The sequence below is a fragment of the Aythya ferina genome, assembly GCF_964211825.1.
Source record: "Aythya ferina genome assembly, chromosome: 5".
In the NCBI taxonomy this organism is placed as follows: domain Eukaryota; kingdom Metazoa; phylum Chordata; class Aves; order Anseriformes; family Anatidae; genus Aythya; species Aythya ferina.
In genome coordinates this window covers 1,810,263-1,833,094 of record NC_140301.1, presented here as the reverse complement: position 1 = coordinate 1,833,094, position 22,832 = coordinate 1,810,263, and the positions used below count along the sequence as shown (strand labels likewise).

The following is a 22,832-nucleotide window of genomic DNA, read 5'->3' as shown; positions in this document are numbered from 1 at the left end:
TCTTACAAATGATAATACACTTATAATGTAGGTTAGTATACCTGCTCAAGCGTGTTTCAGATTTGACCAGTATCACAGTTGAGCTAATGCGCATAACATTTATCATGAGTATTATATTAATTTCTGATTTCCTTCTTTGCTTTCACTTCAAGAGAAAACAACATCCGAAGCCTTAACAGTCAGTAATGTAGCTGAAATATTTTACATATAAGTTCTTTTCCTGTGCATCTTGTATTATGTGAATTTCCCAAAAATATCAAGACAGCAGATTCTTAATGGCTTAGTGGATGCTGTTCACATGAAAGCCTGTATGTACTCAAACTGTTTGATCCTACCGAACAAGTCCCTCAGTGTTCCAGAGATAGGCATACTGCACTGAAAAGAAAGCATGAAGGAGTTTGCCTTTTGATATTTGCCTTATGAGAATGAAGGAGTTTGTCTTATGATACTGCTAGCAGAGATTCCTGAGGTTTGGTGTCGTATACCAAAATAGCAAAAAATGAAAGCGAGGTGCTCTTTTCCCTGTCCAGCTCATCCAAGAGTGTATAATCTGGTGTCCATGCCAGTGCTCAGGGATGTGGGTTGGCAGAAATTCACAATCTGGAGCTGGTCTCAGACCCTTCAGGTGTGTCTGCCCTATAGGCATATGCTCTACTAAGGAGGCACTTTGTTCAGTCATTCATTTTATATATTTAGACATCTGGCTTGAATACAGCATTTAGATATTTGGCAGCACCTGACACCAGAAAATGTGGCATGGATTCAGAATGTTTACAAAGCCTTTTCTGAACCGGTGCCTAATTGCATTCGGCATATGCTGGGAGAAGAAATAGAGCCTTGATTTTCAAAGCTCTCTGGAAGATCAGCTATCCCATGGACCTATGGTACAGTCAAGAAGGGAGCTGAAAAGACTTCAGCATGTCTTGTGTCCCTAACTTGGAAAACTGTAAGAATACAAAAATTTAATCACTACCAACATCAAAGTGAAACTGAGATGTTCATAAATATTTAAAAAGAAATAGGCCATTGATCTGGCACAGGAATAAGTAATAATCTTGAAATAGCATTTGTGTTCTTTTAAATTTTCATATAAAGTGGGCAATCCAGTTTACCAAGTTAACAAAAGTACTAGTTTCTCAATGGTTTAATTCTAAATGGTTCAGTTATATTTCGTAATAAAGTTTAAGTGTGAAGTATCATCAGTCTTTGCTCACTCAATGCCTGCTTGCGATCCAAGCTATTTCTCAGTACAGCATTGACATCCAACTATAAATTTTCAAAGTTACTCACTGTACACTGTTTAAATTAGTTTAATAAAAGACAAGAAAGACGTGGAGATGGTCATAACTTAGCCTATGTCAACACAATTCACTTACTACATGCCCTGCCTACTCTGCCTAGCCTTTGCTCATTTTAAATAGGGATGGCCTCTCTCTAAGTACAACATGTTAACACGAAATCTTTTGTGGGATTTTCGGTTAAGTCTGAACTGAATGCCATCTTAACAACAAGCTCAGCCAGTTCACTGTCTATAAGAAGCTGTATTTCCACATATCTGATTCTTTTTTCCAGAATCTGAAAATTCAAAGAGTGCATTCCTGTGTAATTTTAGTACAGATTCACTAATCAGTAAAATCTAATTTGACTTTATAATGAAGTCATATGTGCTTTCATAAAACACCCCGAGTTGACCAAGTCTTCCATACAGTTTGTAAATAAGAACTACCTAGTACCTGAATAAACTCTAATAAACCAAATCTGGTGGCCACACCCTTGTATCAGACACTGACAATCTTTGTTCTATTTCTAAAGACTAATTAATTACTCTACAATAACTGTGGATTAACTTAAAAATTTAATGCTAAGAAGGAGCTGTCAATACAGATGCTGACAGAACACACATGTTGCATTGAACAGCTTCAAATGCAAATCCTATCATTTCTGAGCAAAAAACTCGTGCAATCCATCAAAATGTGATTCACATAAACCAAAACTGGACTAGCAGTATATCATAAAATCATAGAATGGCTTGGGGTTAAAGGACTTTAAAGATCATCTGGTTCCAACCTCCCTGCCAAGGGCAGAGACACCTCCCATCAGACCACATTACCCAAAGCCCCATCCAACCTGGCCTTGAACACCTCCAGTGTGTTACAAGAGTGGGATTTTCAAATGGCATGAAACTCTCCTGGAATCTTGATGGACTATGGAATCCTGACTCAAACACACATGCAGAATCTCCAGGCAAGGAACAAAGGGTTTTGCTAGCCCTACTACACTAAATACTAAACACTACACTGAGCAGGATATATGAATATTACACTGTAACATGAAAACTGACTGCTACAGAAAGCATTAGTTTTTCTTGATTCTTCCCTGATTATGTGTGAAATAAGGGAATCTTGCAGCTAGGCCAAGAACACCTATTCATTCTTTCTTTCTTTCCTTAGACCAACTGCACACTTCAGTCTGACCTCTCCCATCCCACCCCTGCCACCTTTATTTGTGGAGATGGTTGGAGCCATCCAACACACTATGATTTTTAAAGACATGCAGATAAGGTATAAATCTCACATCAAAAGTGTATAGGACAGAATCATTAAATACTCTGAACCCTACACCTTTTGGGGAAGGACAGTTTTAATTAAAAAAAAAATAATGTTAAGAAATATATTTTCTTACAGACTCAGCTCAGAGCAAAGACTTTCACAATGGTCTGATATTCATCTATTAAAACTCTTGTAGACCGGTGTAAAGGGACAGTTGCAGTGCCAAGACAACTAACATGAAGCTGAAAAAATAAAATCAGCAGAGCCTGTGACCTAAACTAAGTACAGCAAGTAGCAGACAATAGGAACATTAAGTGAATACAGAGAATCTATTTGAAAAAGGGAGGTAGGAAATGACCTTCCTTTTAAATCTTAGTTGTTGTAGCATATATGGATAATTTGTCCCAGCCCTAAGCACTGCTTACTATTAATTTACTAAAGAACATTACATGTACAATATAACTGTGACCTTAGATCTGCATGAATTTATGTGCAGCAAGGGTAAAGTAGCGCCATAGAGCAAACAAGAAACACATTCTTCACACTGAAAGTAGGAAAGTGGAAGCACTGCAGAGAGAACTAAGTCATGGCCCAACACAACAGTCTGCTAAAGGAGTAAAGGACCACCACAGGTGGCAGACCAGTGGGACAGCACAAACAGGACAGATGCAGAAGCAGTAACACACCAAATGGATTCCATAAGCATTTTTAAAGGTATAAGCCCTAATATCACTGTGTTCATCCATCACTCATTCCCATCAAAATAAGGGCAGTAATGACAGCAGTTGCACAGCCAGCAGTGTGGACCACAGATGGGTGACATCCTTACAAATGTCTACATTCATCTTGTCATAACTTCTCAAAGCAAATTCCATTCACTTCTGGAAAATGCTTTAGTAGACAAAAAATCTCCAGTTCTATTTATGTGTTTTTAAATGCACATCCTCTAGTAAATTATTTTCAATTGCATTTAACCATATTTGAATTTGCATGTTTAATCAAAACAATTACAATTCTGAAGCTGATGTCTCTCTTGAATATTTAATTTATACTTCATTATAAAATGATATAACACTTCCTCATTAATAGTGTTTCTTTTTATCTCTTTAATCACTGAGTGTTCTTTTCATGTTGTGGAAGCTTAATCTAATAAAAAAAAACCTACACGATGTTGAGCAGTTTATTAGCATGTACTGCACTCATTATATTTACACAGATCATGCAGTTTCTCTGAGAACTTATGTGACCTTGTTTGAAACCGTCATTTCATTTGGACTGCAAACAAAACTTTTTAATAATTAAGTGGTTTGTCGGGATTTCTCAAAAAGCTGAAGCAATATCTAGCTTCTGTGAAGTTTGCTAAAGATGAAATTAGAAGAACTCATTAAAGATATACCCTGAAAAAGTCAGTGTGAATTAATTACTACTATGGATACAAACAAATAGGAACCAATTATCTTAAACATATATTTTGGGTAACAATTTAATGCAAAAAAAAAAATTCTGAATCATGTTTACCGTTGACATTATCAATAACCATTTAGCATTAGCCAATAATAAGCTTGATGCTTTACAGACAAATTGAAAAAAGCTATTGTTATTCCATACCATGAGCAGGGTCTGCGACCATTTTGAGTCTGCATTTTTATTTTGGTGTTTTGACAACTGACTGAAGAAAGGATAGGGAGGATGGTCACATACAAAACCCACTGAAATCCACGTTCATGTTTGCAGTAGCATATGGTGGGTTTTGGATTGAACCCTGAGGGTTTTGGGGTTGTCATGTATATTTGTATATCTGGCTCTGTAATCCTAAAACTATAGTCACTAGATGAAACACATGAATCTTTATTTAGGTGTATCTCCACTGAAGTCAGATAACATTCACCAAATAATTGTAATAGTTACAGTAAGTACTGTTGGGTTTGGCTAACCTTCCCCAAATTCACCAAGAATCCCTGTGCAGTTATTCTTATTGCAGTGTTCCTGAACAGGTTCCTCCCATTGAAGAAGTCTGCCATAACATTAGAATTAACCGCAGAGTCCTGGCCTGAGTCATGTAAATGCAGAATTTGAAAAATCAGAATACAGGCAAGCCAGGAAGAGAAAAAACAAACAAACAAACAAACAAAACACTGCTTACTGAAGCTCTGTTTTACTCCCTGCTTCTAGATGCTGAATGGGCTGGAGAAGAAAATCATGACCCTGTGTATACTCCTGCAGAGTGGGAAATTGGGGTGTAACGATTTCAATTGACTACCAACAGTCAGAGCTCAGAACAGCATGCATTCTGTTGTATATCAGAGACTGGAAAGAGATTTTTAAAATTACTTCATCTGTTTTACTGAAGCCCTATGAGGTTTCTGAAGACTATTCTACTTCTCATCATCATACCAGCCTTTCATGCTTTCAGGTAAACTTATCTATTCATGTGTGATGACAGCCTTTCTCCAGAACCAAGCTGATAATATGGAACTGTAAACAGCCTACAAAAACACCCCACACACAATCTAGAAGAATTTTTAGAAGAAAATAAAAAGGCTTTAACATAACTAGAAGTCCTCTTGATTATTAAAATGTAAATTTTCCCTTAAATCTTGCTTTTGAATTCATCATTAACTGTTTCACAGGCCTCATTTAACATTAATTGTGCCTTTATAAAACATCATAATTGAAAAAGCAATACATGTAAAGATTCCTCCCATATTTAATTGTCAGTAGTTTTCTTCCCCTGTTAGTTAATTGCTTCATTGTGTACTTTTAAAATTGTTTTGTTCTGCAGGGATTAATTTTGCACTTACCTTCATGAGCTGTAAAACTTTTACAATGTGTTGTTAAACCACGTATGTTGTGTTGCTGTTCCATAATTGCAGGAAACTACACTATGCCTTGTGTTACCAGGAGATAACACACTTCAAGGATCACTAGGGTGTAAGGCTTCATCCTGTTCTTTTTCAAATGTGTCTATCTCATTGCTAGGCACAGCAAGTAACTGACATAAATCACTGCTACATTGCCAAGTATAAGTCAAGAGTAGGAAGTCAAATAAATCACTTGTTACCCTAAAAGGTTAAAATGAAGTAAACTGAATTACCAGATCAACATTGGTTAAGTACTCACAGAGCAACATACTGCATTGCCCTTCATTGATGTTTTTGCCTCCCTCTCCTCTGCTGCAGGTGCACTCAGCTTGATCAACCTTGTTAATCTTGCACTAATCCTGAAGACTTCATTGGTACCAGAAGACCAAGTGTCCTGGTTTCAGCTAGGACAGAGTTAATTTTCTTCCTAGTAGCTGGTAGGGTGCTATGTTTTGGATTAGGATGAGAAGAGTGCTGATAACACGCTGATGTTTTAATTGTTGCAGAGCAGTGCTTACACCAAGCCAAGGACGTCTCAGCTTCTCGCTCTGTCCTGCCAGAGGGCAGGCTGGGGGTGCAGCAAGAGCTGGGAGGGAACAGACAGCTGACCCAAACTGGCCAAAGGGGTATTCCATACCATCTGGGGTCATGGTATGGAATATACAAGGGTGGCTGGCTGGGGTGGGGGGACCAGCTCCTCGGGGATAGGCTGGGCATTGGTCAGCGGGTGGTGAGCAATTGCATTGTGCATCACTTGTTTTTGTACACATTATTAGTAGCAGTACTATTGTCATTTTCCTTCCCTTCCCTTCCTTTCCCCCTTCCCTTTCCCCTTCTTTTTCCCCTTCCCTTTCCCTTTCCCAATAAACTGTCTCTATCTCAACCCACAGGCTTCATTTTCCTGATTCTCTTCCCCCATCCCAGAGAGGGAGGGGGAAGAGTGAGTGAATGGCTGTGTGGTGCTTAGCTGCCGGCCGGGTTAAACCACAACACCAAGCTAAAAGCGCTGTGACATGTGATGGTATTTAGCTTTTGCAGCTTTGACCCAAACATACTTGATCCTGGCAGAATCCATCTTGGTCACCTAATCAGTTCTGTTACAACACAACAATCCCTTGCCTTCTCACATAGGTCTTTCTCTGATCTTTGTTAGATTACTCAATCAAACTCAAACAGCCTTGCAGAACTAAAAACTCTCTGTAAGTTTAAATTCCAGACACATATCAACTTAAAACTAGTAAGAACATGGAACCTTCTCAGATTAATCCATGAAGGATCGTAATACCAGTAGCTAGACTGTCATTTCCACCATGCTATGACATAAAAAGCAGGGATATTAAACATCAGGCTAGCTTATAATAATGCACTAATTAATTTCCATCTGACCTAAGTCCACAGACTTTTAAGTGCATATTGACTTATAATAGTTTTACTCCTTTCTGAACCACTGCAAACAACAGTTGCCTTTCTTAAAGCATCCACATGTCTATATTAATGCCCAGCTGGTAATGTGCAACCACATAGGTGTAAGCAGTGAAAAAACATCTGTGAGAAACCTCTAAGAGCCTCTTCCCTCCTTGAAGGGTAGAGTGATGCCACGTACTGCTGGTGCAGTATCAATCACTTACTTTCCTGTGGGAACTGTTAATCTCCAGAAAGAGCAAAAATGCAAAAATGATTCACTGGAAAACTGGTAATGCTGTCTGTGTGCATAATTAGACATGCTGTAGCTGCAGGTTACCTCTTGAGGCATTCATGGGCAAAATGGGGGAAAAAAAAAACAATTATTCTACTGGAGACTTGACACAAAAACAGAACAAGACACTGAAAGCCAGTTTGTTATGTCATGACTGGCACCCATTTAGAGGCATGACAATTTAAAGCCAATTGCTTCTTTTATACTAAATAGAGGCTGCTTATTTTTCTGAAAAAAATGGCAGCCTTGATAAGAGGGAATTTTAGTATGTGTCATCTTGATATTGAGGATATTAATACAGTGAGGTAATTTCCAAAACAAAATTTTGGAAAAGTTGAAGTAATTTCCAAAACAAAATCTGGTTACACAGAGTGCTAGGCAAATTCTTCAACCCTATTTGCATTGTTAAACACTTTATTTATTTATTTATTTTATTTAATGTTGGTGAAAGTGTGGGCTATGAGAGCATTTGATCATCCCTTTAAGAAGTAAGGTTTGGTCAATCTTTAGAAATTTTTCTTGAAGAGTTCGGTCTAGTAATGTTCTCTTTTTAATTCACAAAATGGAGTTAAATAGATATCACAATGTTAAAAAGTGGTATCTTAAAGTAGCAACTTGACTGTTACTCCTGTACTTCTGAGTTCTCTTCTTCTGCACATCACCAGCCCAATACTGTTCAACAGTACCCGAGATCTTACATTAAGGACTTTTTCTATAAAGCAAATCATTCCCCAGTGGGAAGGGTTAGGGCCTACTTATTAAAATCTATATTACAATATGGCTTTAAGACCACAGCAAGTTATGATGGCTGATAGTGCAAGAATGGGAAACATCTAGATTCATTTTTCTGAAGGGAATTTAGGGAAACATCCATATTGCTCTGTGGAGTGCCATGAAAGGCGACCCAGCAGCAAGGACAAAAAGGGATGTTATGCAAACATGACACATCCCAGTGCTCTCTCCATGCAAACAGCTCCACAACACAGCAGCTGGGTGAAAAACTTCTTCAACTTTTTTTTTGTTCCCTCACAGTTATTTCTACCTTTTGGCACCCTGACCTCTCAATTTTCCTCACACAACAGTTTGTGTGGCACCATGGTAAATCACAACTTGATTAACGTAAAAAATCCTGCAGTTAAAAAGAAAAAAAAAAAAAGTTAAAATGTATAGTTTATATCTGAACTGGAGGTGTTACAGACACAGCATACAGAGCAGCCATTAAGACAGCTATGCTGGCACAGTGAAAGCACGGGCAGAATGCAAGCCTGTGAACAAAGGAGGGCAAGAAGAAGGAGGAGAAAATACAAACCAGACAGCTGTTTGAGACTGATGTATTGTGAAACTACAGCCTAACTTGTACAATGTTACAAAGTTTTCCTTGATGTCTTTTGACATCTAATATAAATGATTTCATGTTATTCACGGCTGATATTAAAAACACTGACAGGTAAAATTGCTGGAAACTTCTATGTAAAAAGGAAAAAGCCCAAAAAGTTTTCAGATAAACATGGAGATTTGGGAGCAAATGCAAACAGTTGCACTTGCTTGCGATTATCAAAGGAACACTTTTATAAGGGCATATTAGCAGAAAGAAATCTCTGGTGAGAAACCCTAGGGATGCACAAATACTTTCGATCAGAAATGATAGGACATGTAAGCCATCGATAGGCTTTTAGGCACCATATGACAGAGAGTGGGTAAACTAGCCAGCAATCAACAATTATGATCCCAAATGCTGGGGCAGAGAGCTATTTAAAAACAAAAACAAACAAACAAACAAACAAAAAAAGATAAATCAAGCTAGAGCCAAATCACTTGGAGATTTAGGATGGATATTAGGAAGAACTTCTTTACTGAAAGGGTTGTGAGGCATTGGAATGGGCTGCCCAGGGGAGTGGTTGAGTCACCATCCCTGGAGGTCTTTAAAAGACATTTAGATGTAGAGTTTAGTGATATGGTTTAGTGGAGTACTGGTTAGTGTTAGGTCAGAGGTTGGACTAGGTGATCTTGGAGGTCTCTTCCAACCTAGATGGTTCTGTGATTCTGTGAAAATAATAAAAATAAAAATACAGAAAAAGGAAGTCAGCCCTGGCATTTAGGGAAAAAATAAAATCAAAGAAGGGCATGATAGACTTCAAATCTGCTTGCACTGCCATAAAAACACCATATAGACAATACCCCCAAGAACATTGGAACGTTTTCTGATCATGTTACTCATTCCTACTTCTCTGTTCATAAACCACCCTCTAGTTCTCTGTCAACAAAAAAAAAAAAAGCATCAGGATCAGTTTTGCTTAAACTCTACAAACAAACCTTTAGACTACTGGGAAAGGAAGATAATGTATTTTTTATGCAATTTAATTGCAAATACAACTAATTTCACTATGGCAATATACTTTATAAAAGTAGAGTCCAATATATGTTTTAGTGGGAGCAAGACCCATTCCTTTTCCACTAAAGAGCTATTACCTTCTAACAAAAGTTTATTTTACCCTTTTAACAGATCCATTATATCTCTGTGAACATAAATTCATCTGCAAGCACAAAGTCTTTGTGACACACATAATTACTCTAAGTCAAAGCCTGGGTTTACATTCCCTTGACTCTGATGATGACTCAGTTTGTGACCTGAGGCAAATCACTGAATATTTGTTCATGCATCTCTAAAAGTAGTACAAACAACTTTGTTGTAACACAGTATTTGGAAGCTTCATCAAACATGTAGGCTGCTTTAAAAGACAAAATGATTGCTACAGGCTTGCTCTTGATAGAAAATCTTCTGCCGACATCAGTAGAAATTGGAAGATGCTTCTAGGAAGCCTACTGAAAACCAGTCTTGAACCATCTAGTACAGGATCTAATTGATTGTATCTAATTTATTGCAATGTATTTGTAGGGGTTTCTGTAACTGCATGTATAGCTTGTCCAAACACAGCCCAGAAAGGAGAGTCTAAATAAAGGTGAAAAATCCCAGCCTTATACTCACATTTATACAAACTATGAGTTTGTAATTGGTCTCTTGGATAAGCAGTGTGATTCCAGTTTGCCCTTCAAATATAATCTGGTCCCTTCAAAGCACACAGGTCCATCTAATTGGGAATGATCAAAAATAATCCAAAAGGAATCATTACTCATCCCAATGTGAATTTAAGAATATGATTCTGGGACAAAGTAAATGAATCTTTCAGCAATCCCAGACTAAGAGACTGAGCTGCACAAAAGGGTGCTGCCAAGTCTTGCATCAACCAGCCAGTCTTTATTTTGTTACAGGTCACATGAATAGCTTTGCAAGAAAATATTTCCTTGAGGTGAAAATACAGCATTGCTTCTAAGATTTTAAAATGTATTCCTACTTTGAACTCATCTGTCAACTTCTAGCTCATGGAAACAGAATTTTATTAATATGTATTTGATAATATATGTTTAAGGTTTCACAAATATTCTTACAAAGCCATAGACAAGGTAAAAATCTTAGAAGTTAAAATAATACCCCAAATTTGAGACAAATAGTGCTGAGTAAATAAACTAATTCATCAGAGTGAAGAGAATAAACCTCCATTCAAAGACCTGTTTTCTGTGGTTTGATACAATTTACCAACAATGGGGGCTTCAGCTACAGTTTCCAATAGTTGAGATTTTCATATACTCATGTAACACAAAAAACTAGACATTTGTGCAGACAATGAGGTGACAAAAATACCTCCTAGGAGAGGATTCTGGAGTAAGATTCCATTGCCTCAGGATCTAATTCCTGGCTGTACACAGTGAGAACTCCATTAGTTTACTTTAAAACAAACCATTTCAAGAATTCAGAAGACAGGTGTTTTCTCCTTTATAATGAGAAGAAATCCTAAGTAGGTATACTTTGCTTCTCAGAAGCACTTCAGCTAGGAAATTAAATCTCATTTCACACCATTGAAGATGCAGCTGCTAACAAAGCAAATGGAGAATAAGTCTTTGACTGTGCATAGGCATAGAGGTACCAAGTTCACCCTGATATCAGTTTATCTACATCATTATACGATGTTGTAGCTGATATATGTGAGTTTGGCTAACAGCAGTTTTATATCCTCTGGAACAAAACAGTAATATAAGGTGCAGGACCTTGTTCTACTTAACGTGTTTAAGATAAACAAGTAGCTCAAATGATCATTTCTATTCCTGGTCTTTCTGTAGTTGAATGTTTAACTGTTCTCATCCTGTAAATATTTGTTCTTACATGCTTATTACATGAATTTTCTCAATGAAAGAATTGACTTCCGGTATGTAAATACTGCAAAGGGAACAGGCTATGTTCCTGCTTCTTGGACAGCCTGGACACTAGGCCAGTTTGAGCACACTTGGTGTCTGCTTCTCCATCCCTACATGATAATGCATAACACAGCAGAATACTAGATGAAGCTTGATGCTTCTTAAAAAAGGAGAACAGTGATAAAAGATGAAGCATAGTGAGCAATCTGTAGTCATGGACCGGAGAGCATCATTTTAAAATGGAAACATTATTTATTGCACCGACTCTGTAATTATAATGTAGCTTTTGGAGAAAAATCTGTATTGATTGATCATAAGCGCTGCAGTTGAAAGCAACATGGGTAATCTAGAGGTAAATATTTTTGTGCTGCAGAGACAAGGTGTATTTCAGCATCAAAGACAGACCATCTGGCATGCAATCACCTTCTGACCATAGTCTTCTGCATAGCCCTATCTAAAAGAAAACCACTAAGGATGAGTGCTAAGGATGCAACTGGATGATGGCACAGCTGCCCGCATTGTGACAGCACATTTTTAGCAGCCACATGTACTTTGTCAAGAAACTGTATAGTCACAGGTGTGCACCCGCAGCAGATGGCTGAGGAAAGGAGCTTGCTTATGAAGCTTAACAACTATAGAAAAAATACTATAATTTCCAGAAGCTCTAATATTGCACTGTACATTTATATTCATTCTGGTATCATCTGGGATATGCTGAGGATTGTGAAAAGAGCTAGTAATAAACTGTTGAAAATTCTGCTCAGTGATTTGTTTTGATACAGCTAGGAACACAGATCTAAGTCAGGATAAAGTTAGATGAGGCAGCATACATTACACTACCTTGCACATGACAATCTGCTGCAGATGAAAGTATTTTATGTAGGTCAGGCACTGCTTCACTGGAGACGGGAAAAAAAAAAGGCCATAAGGAAATCAGAGCAGTGTTGGGTCTTATTCCAGTGATCCAGTCTACTCCAAAGTTTCAGTTAAACAGAGATTTCTGTCTCTCTGGTCTTGTCTATCAAAGTACTCATCATGATCAACTTCTGCAAGGCTAAGTCTAACGGACTGGATAGCATATATCTCGTGATACAGAACTAGATAAAACTCTTTATGCTCACAGGGAGACTATAGTTTTGTCAGTTGTGGAAAGAAGAGTAAAATCAAAGTGACACTAATTTTCAACTCATTGAAACACTGAGCTGCAAAATTCTGTTTCAGGAGCAGAATAAGGCTCTCTGTCCCTCCCGGTGAAGAGAATGGTGTTACTAAAAGAAGCAGACTTGGTTTTCGCTGTCCTTATCCTTACAATTGTGCTCTAATGTAACTGAGAGGGTACCTGCCTTTCAGTCTTCCTGCAATAATAGTTTATCTCTGAGAGATAGGAGGAAAATAATTGCAGAAACCCAGAAGTATTTTTTGGTTATATCTCACAGTCTCATCAGAGAATTATTTATTTTTTGATGTGTTTTTTTTTTTTTTACTTTGCTTTTATATAACTATATTTTTAATCTGGCAACCAAAAAGCACAAAATACTATCTTCCACTAACATTTCAATAGCAAGGTTTAGAATTTAATTCTTATAACACACATCATTCCATTTTTCATTACCACCTATCAATCTAGAAATTTCTCTCGTATCAAAAAAAATGAAAGATTCTCAAAATGAGCAACACTTTATTTCTGGATGGCATTTAGTTGTGATGAGAGATGGAAAGAGGTACACAAAACACACAAAATACTACACATAGTAAACAGATGGAAGAAGAAAATACGTGCACTTGTGCAACTTCAGTACTTTATAAATACCTTAATACCCTTGCAGAGGGAAGGCAGCATAAATGCCTGTATATTTCAGCTTGCTCCATAGTGATTTTCCTAATTTAAATAAACAAATTAATCTAGAAAGGCTTTTCCCATTACATCTATGAGAAACTATCCTCCTTACTGAGCTCAGGATCATAGGTACACAGGGATTTTTAGGTATCATCTCTGCAGAATAATACCAAATTCTGTATTTATATTATTTTTCCATATAAGTTCTTAAAAAAAAAAAGATATGGGATATTATTTAAGATATATTTATGGAAGTCTTCAAAAGACGCTTAGATGTAGAGCTTAGGGATATGGTTTAGTGGAGGGCTGTTAGCGTTAGGTTGGAGGTTGGACTCGATGACCTTGAGGTCTCTTCCAACCTAGAAAATTCTGTGATTCTGTGATAATATTGTAGATATATTTATATTTTTAAGAGATTTTTTTAAGATATATTTTTCCCCTTCTCAAATACAACAATCCTTACAACTACATAGCAGTAGCATGCATGTTATTTGCATGCTGTCACCCATACATATGTGACTCCTTTTTTTCCCCTATAATAAAGACCATGTCGTACTTTTTAATGCAAGCCACCACTGATGTTTGTTCACATTCCTTACCCTGATTCCAAGCTCCACGTTCTCCCCTCCATACACTTCCATGCCTTCATCTAGTAAGCCAATCTCTTGGAAATATTCTCTGTCTACTATGAAGCACCCAATCAATGCAGGACTTCTGGAAGAAAAAAACAGGAGCAAGCAAAATTAACAGACAGAATACAAACAATTTTATTATTCCAAAATTGACTATATTTATCATTGCTGGGTCAAACAGTGTGTCAAGACGGATTCTTAAGAAGGTAGTCCTCAAATAGATTTATTCAGCTTTGTTTTCTAATGTTCTTGATTCCGTAGTGAAGAAAGCACTGGAAGAAAAGAGACTCAAAATGACTGGACAAACACATTCACCACAACAGGCAGGACATAAGGATTAAAAAAGAGTAGACCCAACAGCTGCAACTTCGATTCTGAGGCACCAGCCATTGTAGCCAAAACGTGGAGTAGTCTATCCCTACTAAGTTCTCAGGTGTCTGTGATAATTAAAAGGGATACCCAATGATGCATGGTTTTCTAAGTTTAGCTAGAAGCTAGGGTCATCTTAATGGCTCAGGAGCGGTCTGTCCCCATGTGCCCAAAGATGAGCTGGTGTGGAAGAAGACCTGTCTGGCTGCACAGGGAGTTGTGCCTACACCTTAGGAAAAAAAGAGGGTTTATGATCTATGGAAAAGACAGCAGACCACTCAGAAGGATTATAAGGATGTTGTAAGTATGTGTAGGGAGAAAATTAGAAAGGACAAAGCTCATCTGGAGCTCAATCTGGCTACTGCCGTTAAAGACAACAGAAAATGTTTTTGTAAATACATTAACACGAAAAGGAGGACTAAGGAGAATCTCCACCCTTTACTGGATGCAGGGGGAAACTTAGTGATGAGAGATGAGGAAAAGGCTGAGGTGCTTAATGCCTTCTTTGCCTTAGTCTTTAGTGGCAAGACTGGTTGTTCTCTGGATACCCGGTACCCTGAGCTGGTGGAAGGGGATGGGGAGCACACTGTGGCCCTCACAATCCACAAGGAAATGGTTGGCGACCTGCTACAGCACTTGGAGGTACGCAAGTCAATGGGGCCAGATGGGATCCACCCAAGGGTGCTGAGAGAACTGGTGGAAGAAAAGGCCAAGCCCCTTTCCATCATTTATCAACAGTCCTGGCTATCAGGGGAGGTCCCAGTTGACTGGCAGCTAGCAAACGTGATGCCCATCTACAAGGATGGCTGGCAGGTAGACCCAGGAAACTATAGGCCTGTCAGTTTGACCTCAGTGCCAGGGAAGCTCATGGAGCAGATCCTCCTGAGAGTCATCACGCAGCACTTGCAGGGCAAGCAGGCGATCAGGCCCAGTCAACATGGGTTTATGAAAGGCAGGTCCTGCTTGATGAACCTGATCTCCTTCTATGATAAAGTGATGCTTGATGGATGAGGGAAAGGCTGTGGATGTGGTCTACCTTGACTTCAGTACAGCTTTTGACACCGTTTCCCACAGCATTCTCCTCAAGAAACTGGCTGCTCTTGGCTTGGACTGGCGCATGCTTCATTGGGTTAGAAACTGGCTGGATAGCCATGCCCAAAGAGTCGTGGTGAATGGAGTTAAATCCAGTTGGAGGCCGGTCACTAGTGGCGTCCCCCACAGCTCAGTACTAGGCCCAGTTCTCTTTAATACCTTTATCAATGATCTGAGTGAGGGGATCAAGTGCACCCTCAGTAAGTTTGCAGATGATACAAGGTCTCTTCCAACCTAGATGATTCTGTGGTTCTGGAAACATTCAAGCTGCAGTACGTGTAGACATCTGCTTTCAAACAGATTATAGGACGTCTTAATCACAAGCTGTAAAATTCTACATAATTCTATACATTTGTTCCTTGAAGTGCTACACTCCCTACTTCACAACAGTGAACAATCATTTCTGATATATTTATGAATGAAGAAAACAAGTTAACTGTTGCTTCTGACAGAAAACAAGTTAACTGTTGCTTCTGACATTCTTTTAGAAGTATTTTTCAGAGCATCTGCTTCCCTTTTTTATAATTCTAGAGTCATATTTGGAGGCATGACAGACACCATCAATACATGTGGTGTTTGTTTTTTTTTTGTTAGTTTCTTTTTTTTAATTATCCATCACATGTGCACAGCATATCTCACTGAATAAAAGGCTCCAGAGAAATGGCTAGGGAAAAATGTAAACATCCAATATTCTTAAAGGGTATTTGCTCCACAGTACTCACAAAGCGCATAGTTTTTATATAATACAGAACAGAAGATTTGCTCGTCATTATGAGCTTAGGTACCTTTAACTTAAAAAGTAACCATAATTAATATAGAAGGTTTGCCTCTCCAGGAATTAGTAGAATATTTCAAGGCATTTTCATAATAATAACACAGTTCATTAATGCTATGAAACCCTTCTAATGATGTGGAAATTACCACCCCTTTTTATGTCCGTGGCAAACCTGTGAATTTTTAGCTACTACTTCCCAATTCTGAATCCTGTTCTAACGATCAGCACGTGGATCAGAGCAGTCACATGTCTAAGCTGATAACTCCCCAGAAGAGATGTCTGCCTGGAAAGAAAAAACCACTGGATGAGATACCCCTCTTTCACTGACTGCATGGAAACAAGTAACTGAGTGCTACTGATGAACCCCCCCCATGCTGCTGCTGCTATTTAAGGTTCTGCTTTGCAGCTGGTGAAAACAGTCTACACACTTGCTTTCTGCAGAGCTAGAAAACAGGTACCCGTGACCCCCTTAGTATGAATGCCTACACAAAAAAAAAGGACTGGAAACCCAGCAGAGCTGCAGAGGGATTCAGAAGCCTCTATCTCCCTCCCAGAGGTAAGGGTATTGTTCTGGGCCAGCCCAACAATGCTCTAGCCGTGATAACAAAAAACACAGCTAGATTGTACAAAAGCAAGAATTTATTACAGTTGTTGTTAACATACTTTTGGTGGACCAGCATTAACTCTGATGACACAATACAGCTATAAAGCTATATGGCAGTATTACGAAGAATACAACTGTCACATTAGTTATGTTATATAATGAATTTGTAAAGAAAATTCTGTTTCTGGCCCATTACCACTAAATTATCAGACAACATTTGGAGAAAGAGCGCTGCTGAGCATTCAAGTCTACTGTTCCATTTTAGCTATTTTTTCCCATGCTAATAACAATGAAACCTATTAAAAAACATAATATTAAAAAACCTACTGATAAAGGTTTTCTTGATATATGTAGGGGGAGCAAGGACACAGATCAAGGACATTTAACTAATTTAACATCTAATTTAACATTGAAGTCAGTAAGACCTATTATGTAGCTGAGACCACTCACCATCTGTCACATCTAGATGAGCATTTCCTGCGATACACTAATCTGGGTCACAGTTGCATGTTACCTTATTGGAGCAGTTGTGTTCTCCAGTTTCCACCATGACCTAGGAGGGTTCAGATAGCGGCACCATAGCTCCCAGTCAAACCCTTGTGCTGAAAGGGGATATTCTTCTATTTCGAAATTATCATACTTAATGTTATCAAATGATGGAGAAATGACCCTTTTTCTGTTTTCCTTTATCCTAGTGAGCACTGGTTCAGCCCTAAAAAAATATATAAAAAAATAAAAAATTAAGACTATGTAGTAGGATAGCAATGATGGAAATAGCTTACACTGTATATTTCAGAAGGAGCGATGTCTATAGGTGTTAGCTATTCAGAGCTTCCTTTGCTTTGAGACAGAGATTTGACGGAGCAGGACCTGCCCCAAAATAATGCAGTGCAATATTTTATCAATGACTCTCTGTTATTATCCTTGATGTTAGCTGGAAATGGAAGAAATTACTATGTGCATTATCACAGAGCATTTACACCCCTGCTACCAAGTAACGATAACTTCAGGCTCTCAATATCATCAAGGGCATCAAGATCAGAGTTAATATTAGATTTATCCTGCAGACAGCACCTCCTGCCTTTTTACTATCTTTTTTACTCAAGAAACAGAGATATTAAATCTAGACCAAACCAGTTCAAATACATGTTTTTAGGTATGCGCTACTTTTGCAAAGAGCAGCAACCTCAGAGACAAAATGACACTTCTTTGTTTATACTGTAAAACATAAAAGAAACTTTCTCTAGTATTATTAAAAGAAGGTCAATTTGCTTCAGCCATTTGCCTATAAGGAGCATTACTGGAGGGAGCTCATCTCTGAAAAATATGAGCATAGAAAATAGATTTTTTTCTCAGCAGTTTGTCCTTTATCAGGAATATAAGGTATTTGGAAGCTACATAAATGTGAAGCATTTTCTGTTTCCTGAGAACAATTTACAATATTGTCCTGAGATTTGAAGAGAACTCAAGCAACTCAAAGAAGCAAAACCTGTATCATAAGTGTGCTGCCCCTAACTGCAAGCCCTTACCTAGTATCTGTAACTAGTCTACCTTACTCAGCTTCTTTATGTCAAAATTACCATTTACTTGAATGAAAAACGATAATACACAATAGATTCAGATATTTTAGATACATTTTGACAGCAAGTGGGAACTCACTTTATGCACAGTTTTCCAGTATAGTTAAATACATTGTAATTGCAACCAGGAGATAACTCACACTAGAAAAATATATACAGACTGTTACATAGCACAAATACATTTTTGGTGATTGTGTCCATCTCTGAATCCTTATTAAAAAGATCAGAATATTAATTCATCATCTATATGCAAGAGAAACAGCATTTAGTAATTTATAAACAGTGCTTAGAAAAGGCCCCTTTATCAGATAAATACAAGGAGACACATACCATCCCACATTGAATTCTACATGGGCATCAAAGAGAGCAACTACTGGTGCTGTGGCTACTCTCCATCCACTGACTCGAGATCGAATCAGCCCCTCTTGTTTGCTGTGTCGAACAACCTTGATGAAACCAGGCTTCCGAGCATTCACTTCATCAACATACTTCTTTAGTTTCTCCTTGAGTTCTTCTGTGCAAAGGAAAGAATTGGATGTTAAGAAATAGCAGCTCGCCAAGACATAAAAACCTGCTCTTTCAGCAAAACAGGAACACAGGGGAATACTCCATGTTGATTTAACTATTAAGACTTCTTAAAAAAAAAAAAAAAAAAAAAAAAAGAGAGAGAGAGAAAGAGAAGGAAAGAGAAGGAATGCAAATTATATAGTAATAAAAAAATGAAGTGTAACAATTCAGCCTACGTGATTGCCAAAATCCTGTCGCTGTTTAACATTAACATGCCACAAAATAAAGCACTAGGTCATAAAGTACCATAGCTACAGTACATATTATGTTACTGTAGCAACAAATAAGTTAACTAACTTATATTTCCAGAAAAAAAATAAGGCAAAGTATTTTCCATTAACTTCCTTTACTAATATTTCAAGAAGTGAAAGAAATTAATAAAATTAAGTATTTATACTTTTTCCATATTTTTTTTCCCTGAACTTGGACAATACCCTTCTATCTTAACTAAGAAGTTCTATGACTTCGTCTCTTTTTTTCAGCAGAACAAAGACCAGTAAAAGCACTGGAGGAGAATTACTCCTAATTAAAACATGATAACCTACTTCATCGACAGTTATTGCATCTCTGACTTTAAGACCACTGCATGAGAAAACTCCATACGAAGACCTGAAATACAGTGTTCACAGTTATTGTTTATTAGCATTGCGATGTTCTTTTTATGTTATGGTAGCACTAAGAATTCCCTTGGCATTATTAAATTTCCTTTCTTCACAATCTCTCCACAAATCCTGAAATGTCTTTGCTGCAAGGCAGAATATTGCTCCTGCGGTTATGATGATTAACTGGAAATTGTAAGATCTGCATTAAGAGTTCCATTCTGCCTAGCTCTTCCTGTGAAATCTTTGGCAAGCCACTTGACATCTTCATAAATCAATTCCACACCTGTGAAATGTCATCACCACACTTGTTTCTTCTTTTTGGTCTATTTAGACTTGAAGCTCTAGAGACCACACTTTGCTTTTTTCATGCACTTGCACAGTACCTAGCACAATGGAATAGGGGGCATCAGGCAACTGGTGGCTCCCAGCACAGCCCCGGAGGGAGCAGCACCCTGGAGTCTGCAGTGGGAAGGGAGTACCTTAGCTTCTGCCATGCTGGCTGGACCAAGCATGAGCACATGTATTTTCAGTGAGCTTCTGTTCAAGAGCTAGTTGTTTATACAAGTCAGGTACGCTTGTCTGCAGTCCTGAAGGTTCACAAAAAAGTGAACACATTGCTTCCATCAAAACATATGAAATAGGTTTCTTACTCAGAAATCTGTTTGCTTCCCATAGAGCTCTGCTCCTCTGAGCCTTGTGTGTGTGCCATCTGCCATTTCCACAGTTTTCCTCTCTTGCTGATTTTAGCCCCTGATCCATACATACAAACCAGATAAGTTGGTCATGCCATTGTTTTTCCTATTTCCCGGAGAAAAAAACCCTTGGGTTTTTTTTGCTCAGACGTTCAGTGCCAAGCTATCCCTTGGTTGTAGCTTCCAATGCTCTCGCTAACGTGAAATAAAGTTTTCATCAAAGAATTAATACTATTAACCAACCTACAAGGTATTTAGCATCCCCATAAGCTTCAGAAAGTCTGTGACATTTCATAAAGGCCCAGTGTAGTAATAACAATATTCACAAAGTACTCCCATCAATGTCATATTTCTGGTCTTAATGCACTTGCATGAAAAAACAAACCATGGGTTTTCTCCTGTAGTTTCTAACATTTGTTCTTCACCACATTCTTATTTCATTCATTCTTTAATTTGGATTACACATGTGTAATATATATAATAACCAATGTATGTATTGATTGCTTTCAGGGAATTTTACATCTCATTAAATCTGCTAGGCAGTCTAATGTTAATCTGCCCATTTCAAACTGACTTTCAACCATCTGAAAACACAAACCCCAGGACAATGCTAACAGAAGGCACAGGCACAATTTCACGTAACTCTTCTGTCTATCCAGCAACTTTGCAGTCTGCGTATTTTGGGTATAACACACATGATCAACAGGTGTACAACAGCAAACCTCTTGAACATGCAAAACCAAATATAGGCCCTCTATTGTTCAAATAAACTCAATAGCTGGTTGTGTTTGGGGAACAAGAGGTGACCAATCAATGTGAAGATACTAAAATGCAACAGTTTGTTTGTTTGGGTTTTAAACATAACCAGTGATTCTCATTGTTTTAGCAGGTGTTAGCTGTGCAATCTGCTCATAGCTGCAAGCCAGGGGAAGATTTCTGCACTCAGCCCAGTAACTCCTCACCAGGATAAGCCAAACACTCTAGGAACTGGTCATCTCAATCAGAACTGGACAGTATGCACACTAGAATGGTTAATGCAAGAGAAAGTTAAAAGCAAACACACTTATTTTAGCCACATTAAACGTTCATCCTTGGAAAGTAGATGGATGTGTCCTCTCTTAGTCTGCTAAAGAGGAGCCGAGCTGTTGCACAAGGCGTCCTCTAGCTTAAAGACTGCTGCAGCCCATATGACCTGATTGGGTTTGCTTCTCAGGGTATGGAGGAAGGGAAAAGATGATCAAGTGAAACAATTCCTTAAATTCACCCCTTTTTGAGAGACTCCCAGAGAGCCACCAGGCATGATGCTCTTGCAGCTGGTTGTACTGGTGTTGCAGGGCTGTGCATACCATGTACCTTGACAGAAACAAACTCTGCATAGAGTAAACACAAAATCTTTTCCATAGCTAGGTGTAGTATGGAAATAAGTGGAAATGGAACAGAACCCAAATCTTGGCTTGCCACCAGTGCAACTTCAGCTGCACGTTATAGCTGTGACATTTACTAGGCACTATGCACTTTTAATACACACTGCAGCTTTTTGCCAGAGAGAGTCCTGGGGGAACCTTACAGGCTTACCCATGGTCAGTTTTATCAAGGAATCCTTCTCTGGACTTCAGTATCAGCCCCAGAAGGCAGAGAAGAGTGCTGCATTTCACCTAATCTTCAATACTACCTGCCAGCCGTTAGTGTAGTGTGTCCACAGGAGAGAAAGCAGTATTTTGCAGCCAGGCATTTCCTGGTCATTGTTATTTAAAACAGCATAGCCTTGCTTTGCAAAGGCGGAGGGCTGAACAGAGCATTATGCACACCCTTTATCTTACAAAACCTATCAAGCAGATTCCCCATGAAGAAAAGATAGTTCACTAAAAAAACATATCCTTTTGATTCAACCACAAGACACAGCAGACATGCAAACGAAGCTTAAAAAGTCAGTATTGCAGAACTTTAAAGATGCCCTAGCTGGATACTTAAGTCATTTTTTGTTTTGTTTTGTTTTGTTTTCTTCAAACAGTCTACGTTTTTCTGAGTGGTACATGAGGAATCTGAGTTCAATTGTCTTTGACAGTTTCAGAGCACAGTGCCCAACTGGATTGAATGATGGGACTCTCCCCCTAGAACTGATCATACAGTTTGTGATGGCACTGATAGTCTTCAGTAATGTATTTTTAACCCGTGCTCTGTTTTTTTCCACTTCAGATACATTGCATGAATAATAAACAGTCTTTTTCATTAATTATTGTGCTTCGCTGCTTTATGCCACCATAGGGAGAAGAAAGGGAATGAGCAAATGTGTCATCTTCAATACACTGTTGATTCAATTTCTAATTATGGAAACAAACAGGCTTATAAAGATAGATGCATTTGCCTTTCAGCGCAGAATTTTTCAAATAAGGACTCCATATGACTAAGCTGACTCGGTAACTGCAGTTGGAGAGAAAGAACAGCCACAGATGGAATGGGAACATGGTGTAGATCTACTGCTTGGAAATCATGCACCCTACCACCTGTCTCTATATGGTACAGATGTCTGTAGAACACATCAGAACTCCCCTCACAAACACAGAAGTCATAATTATGCAACATAATAATGTTTAATTTTAACATAATTAAGTTTTAATATTTGTCACAGGTTGTTTGTTTGCTTTTAACAAATCCACAAAGATTTTGTTTGTCAAGTTTCCCCTATTCAGCATTACAAAGCAGTGCTAAAGAACTGTTTCATGCT

General features: G+C 38.2%; 1 protein-coding gene across 10 annotated transcripts in view; it reads right to left on the bottom strand.

Moving 5' to 3' along the window:
- The window catches only part of GALNT18 (polypeptide N-acetylgalactosaminyltransferase 18), a 246,548-nt gene that overhangs the window by 54,873 nt on the left and 168,843 nt on the right, over positions 1-22,832 (bottom strand). For 8 of the 10 annotated variants that reach the window (XM_084519783.1, XM_084519781.1, XM_084519778.1 and 5 more), the window contains 3 exons: positions 18,577-18,760; positions 17,181-17,378; positions 13,794-13,908 (listed from right to left, as the gene is read on the bottom strand). In XM_084519783.1, the coding sequence (XP_084375909.1) occupies positions 13,794-13,908; positions 17,181-17,378; positions 18,577-18,760 (497 nt within the window). The remainder of the gene's footprint in view (positions 1-13,793; positions 13,909-17,180; positions 17,379-18,576; positions 18,761-22,832) is intronic. The other 2 variants (XM_084519782.1, XM_084519780.1) reach the window with 1 other exon arrangement.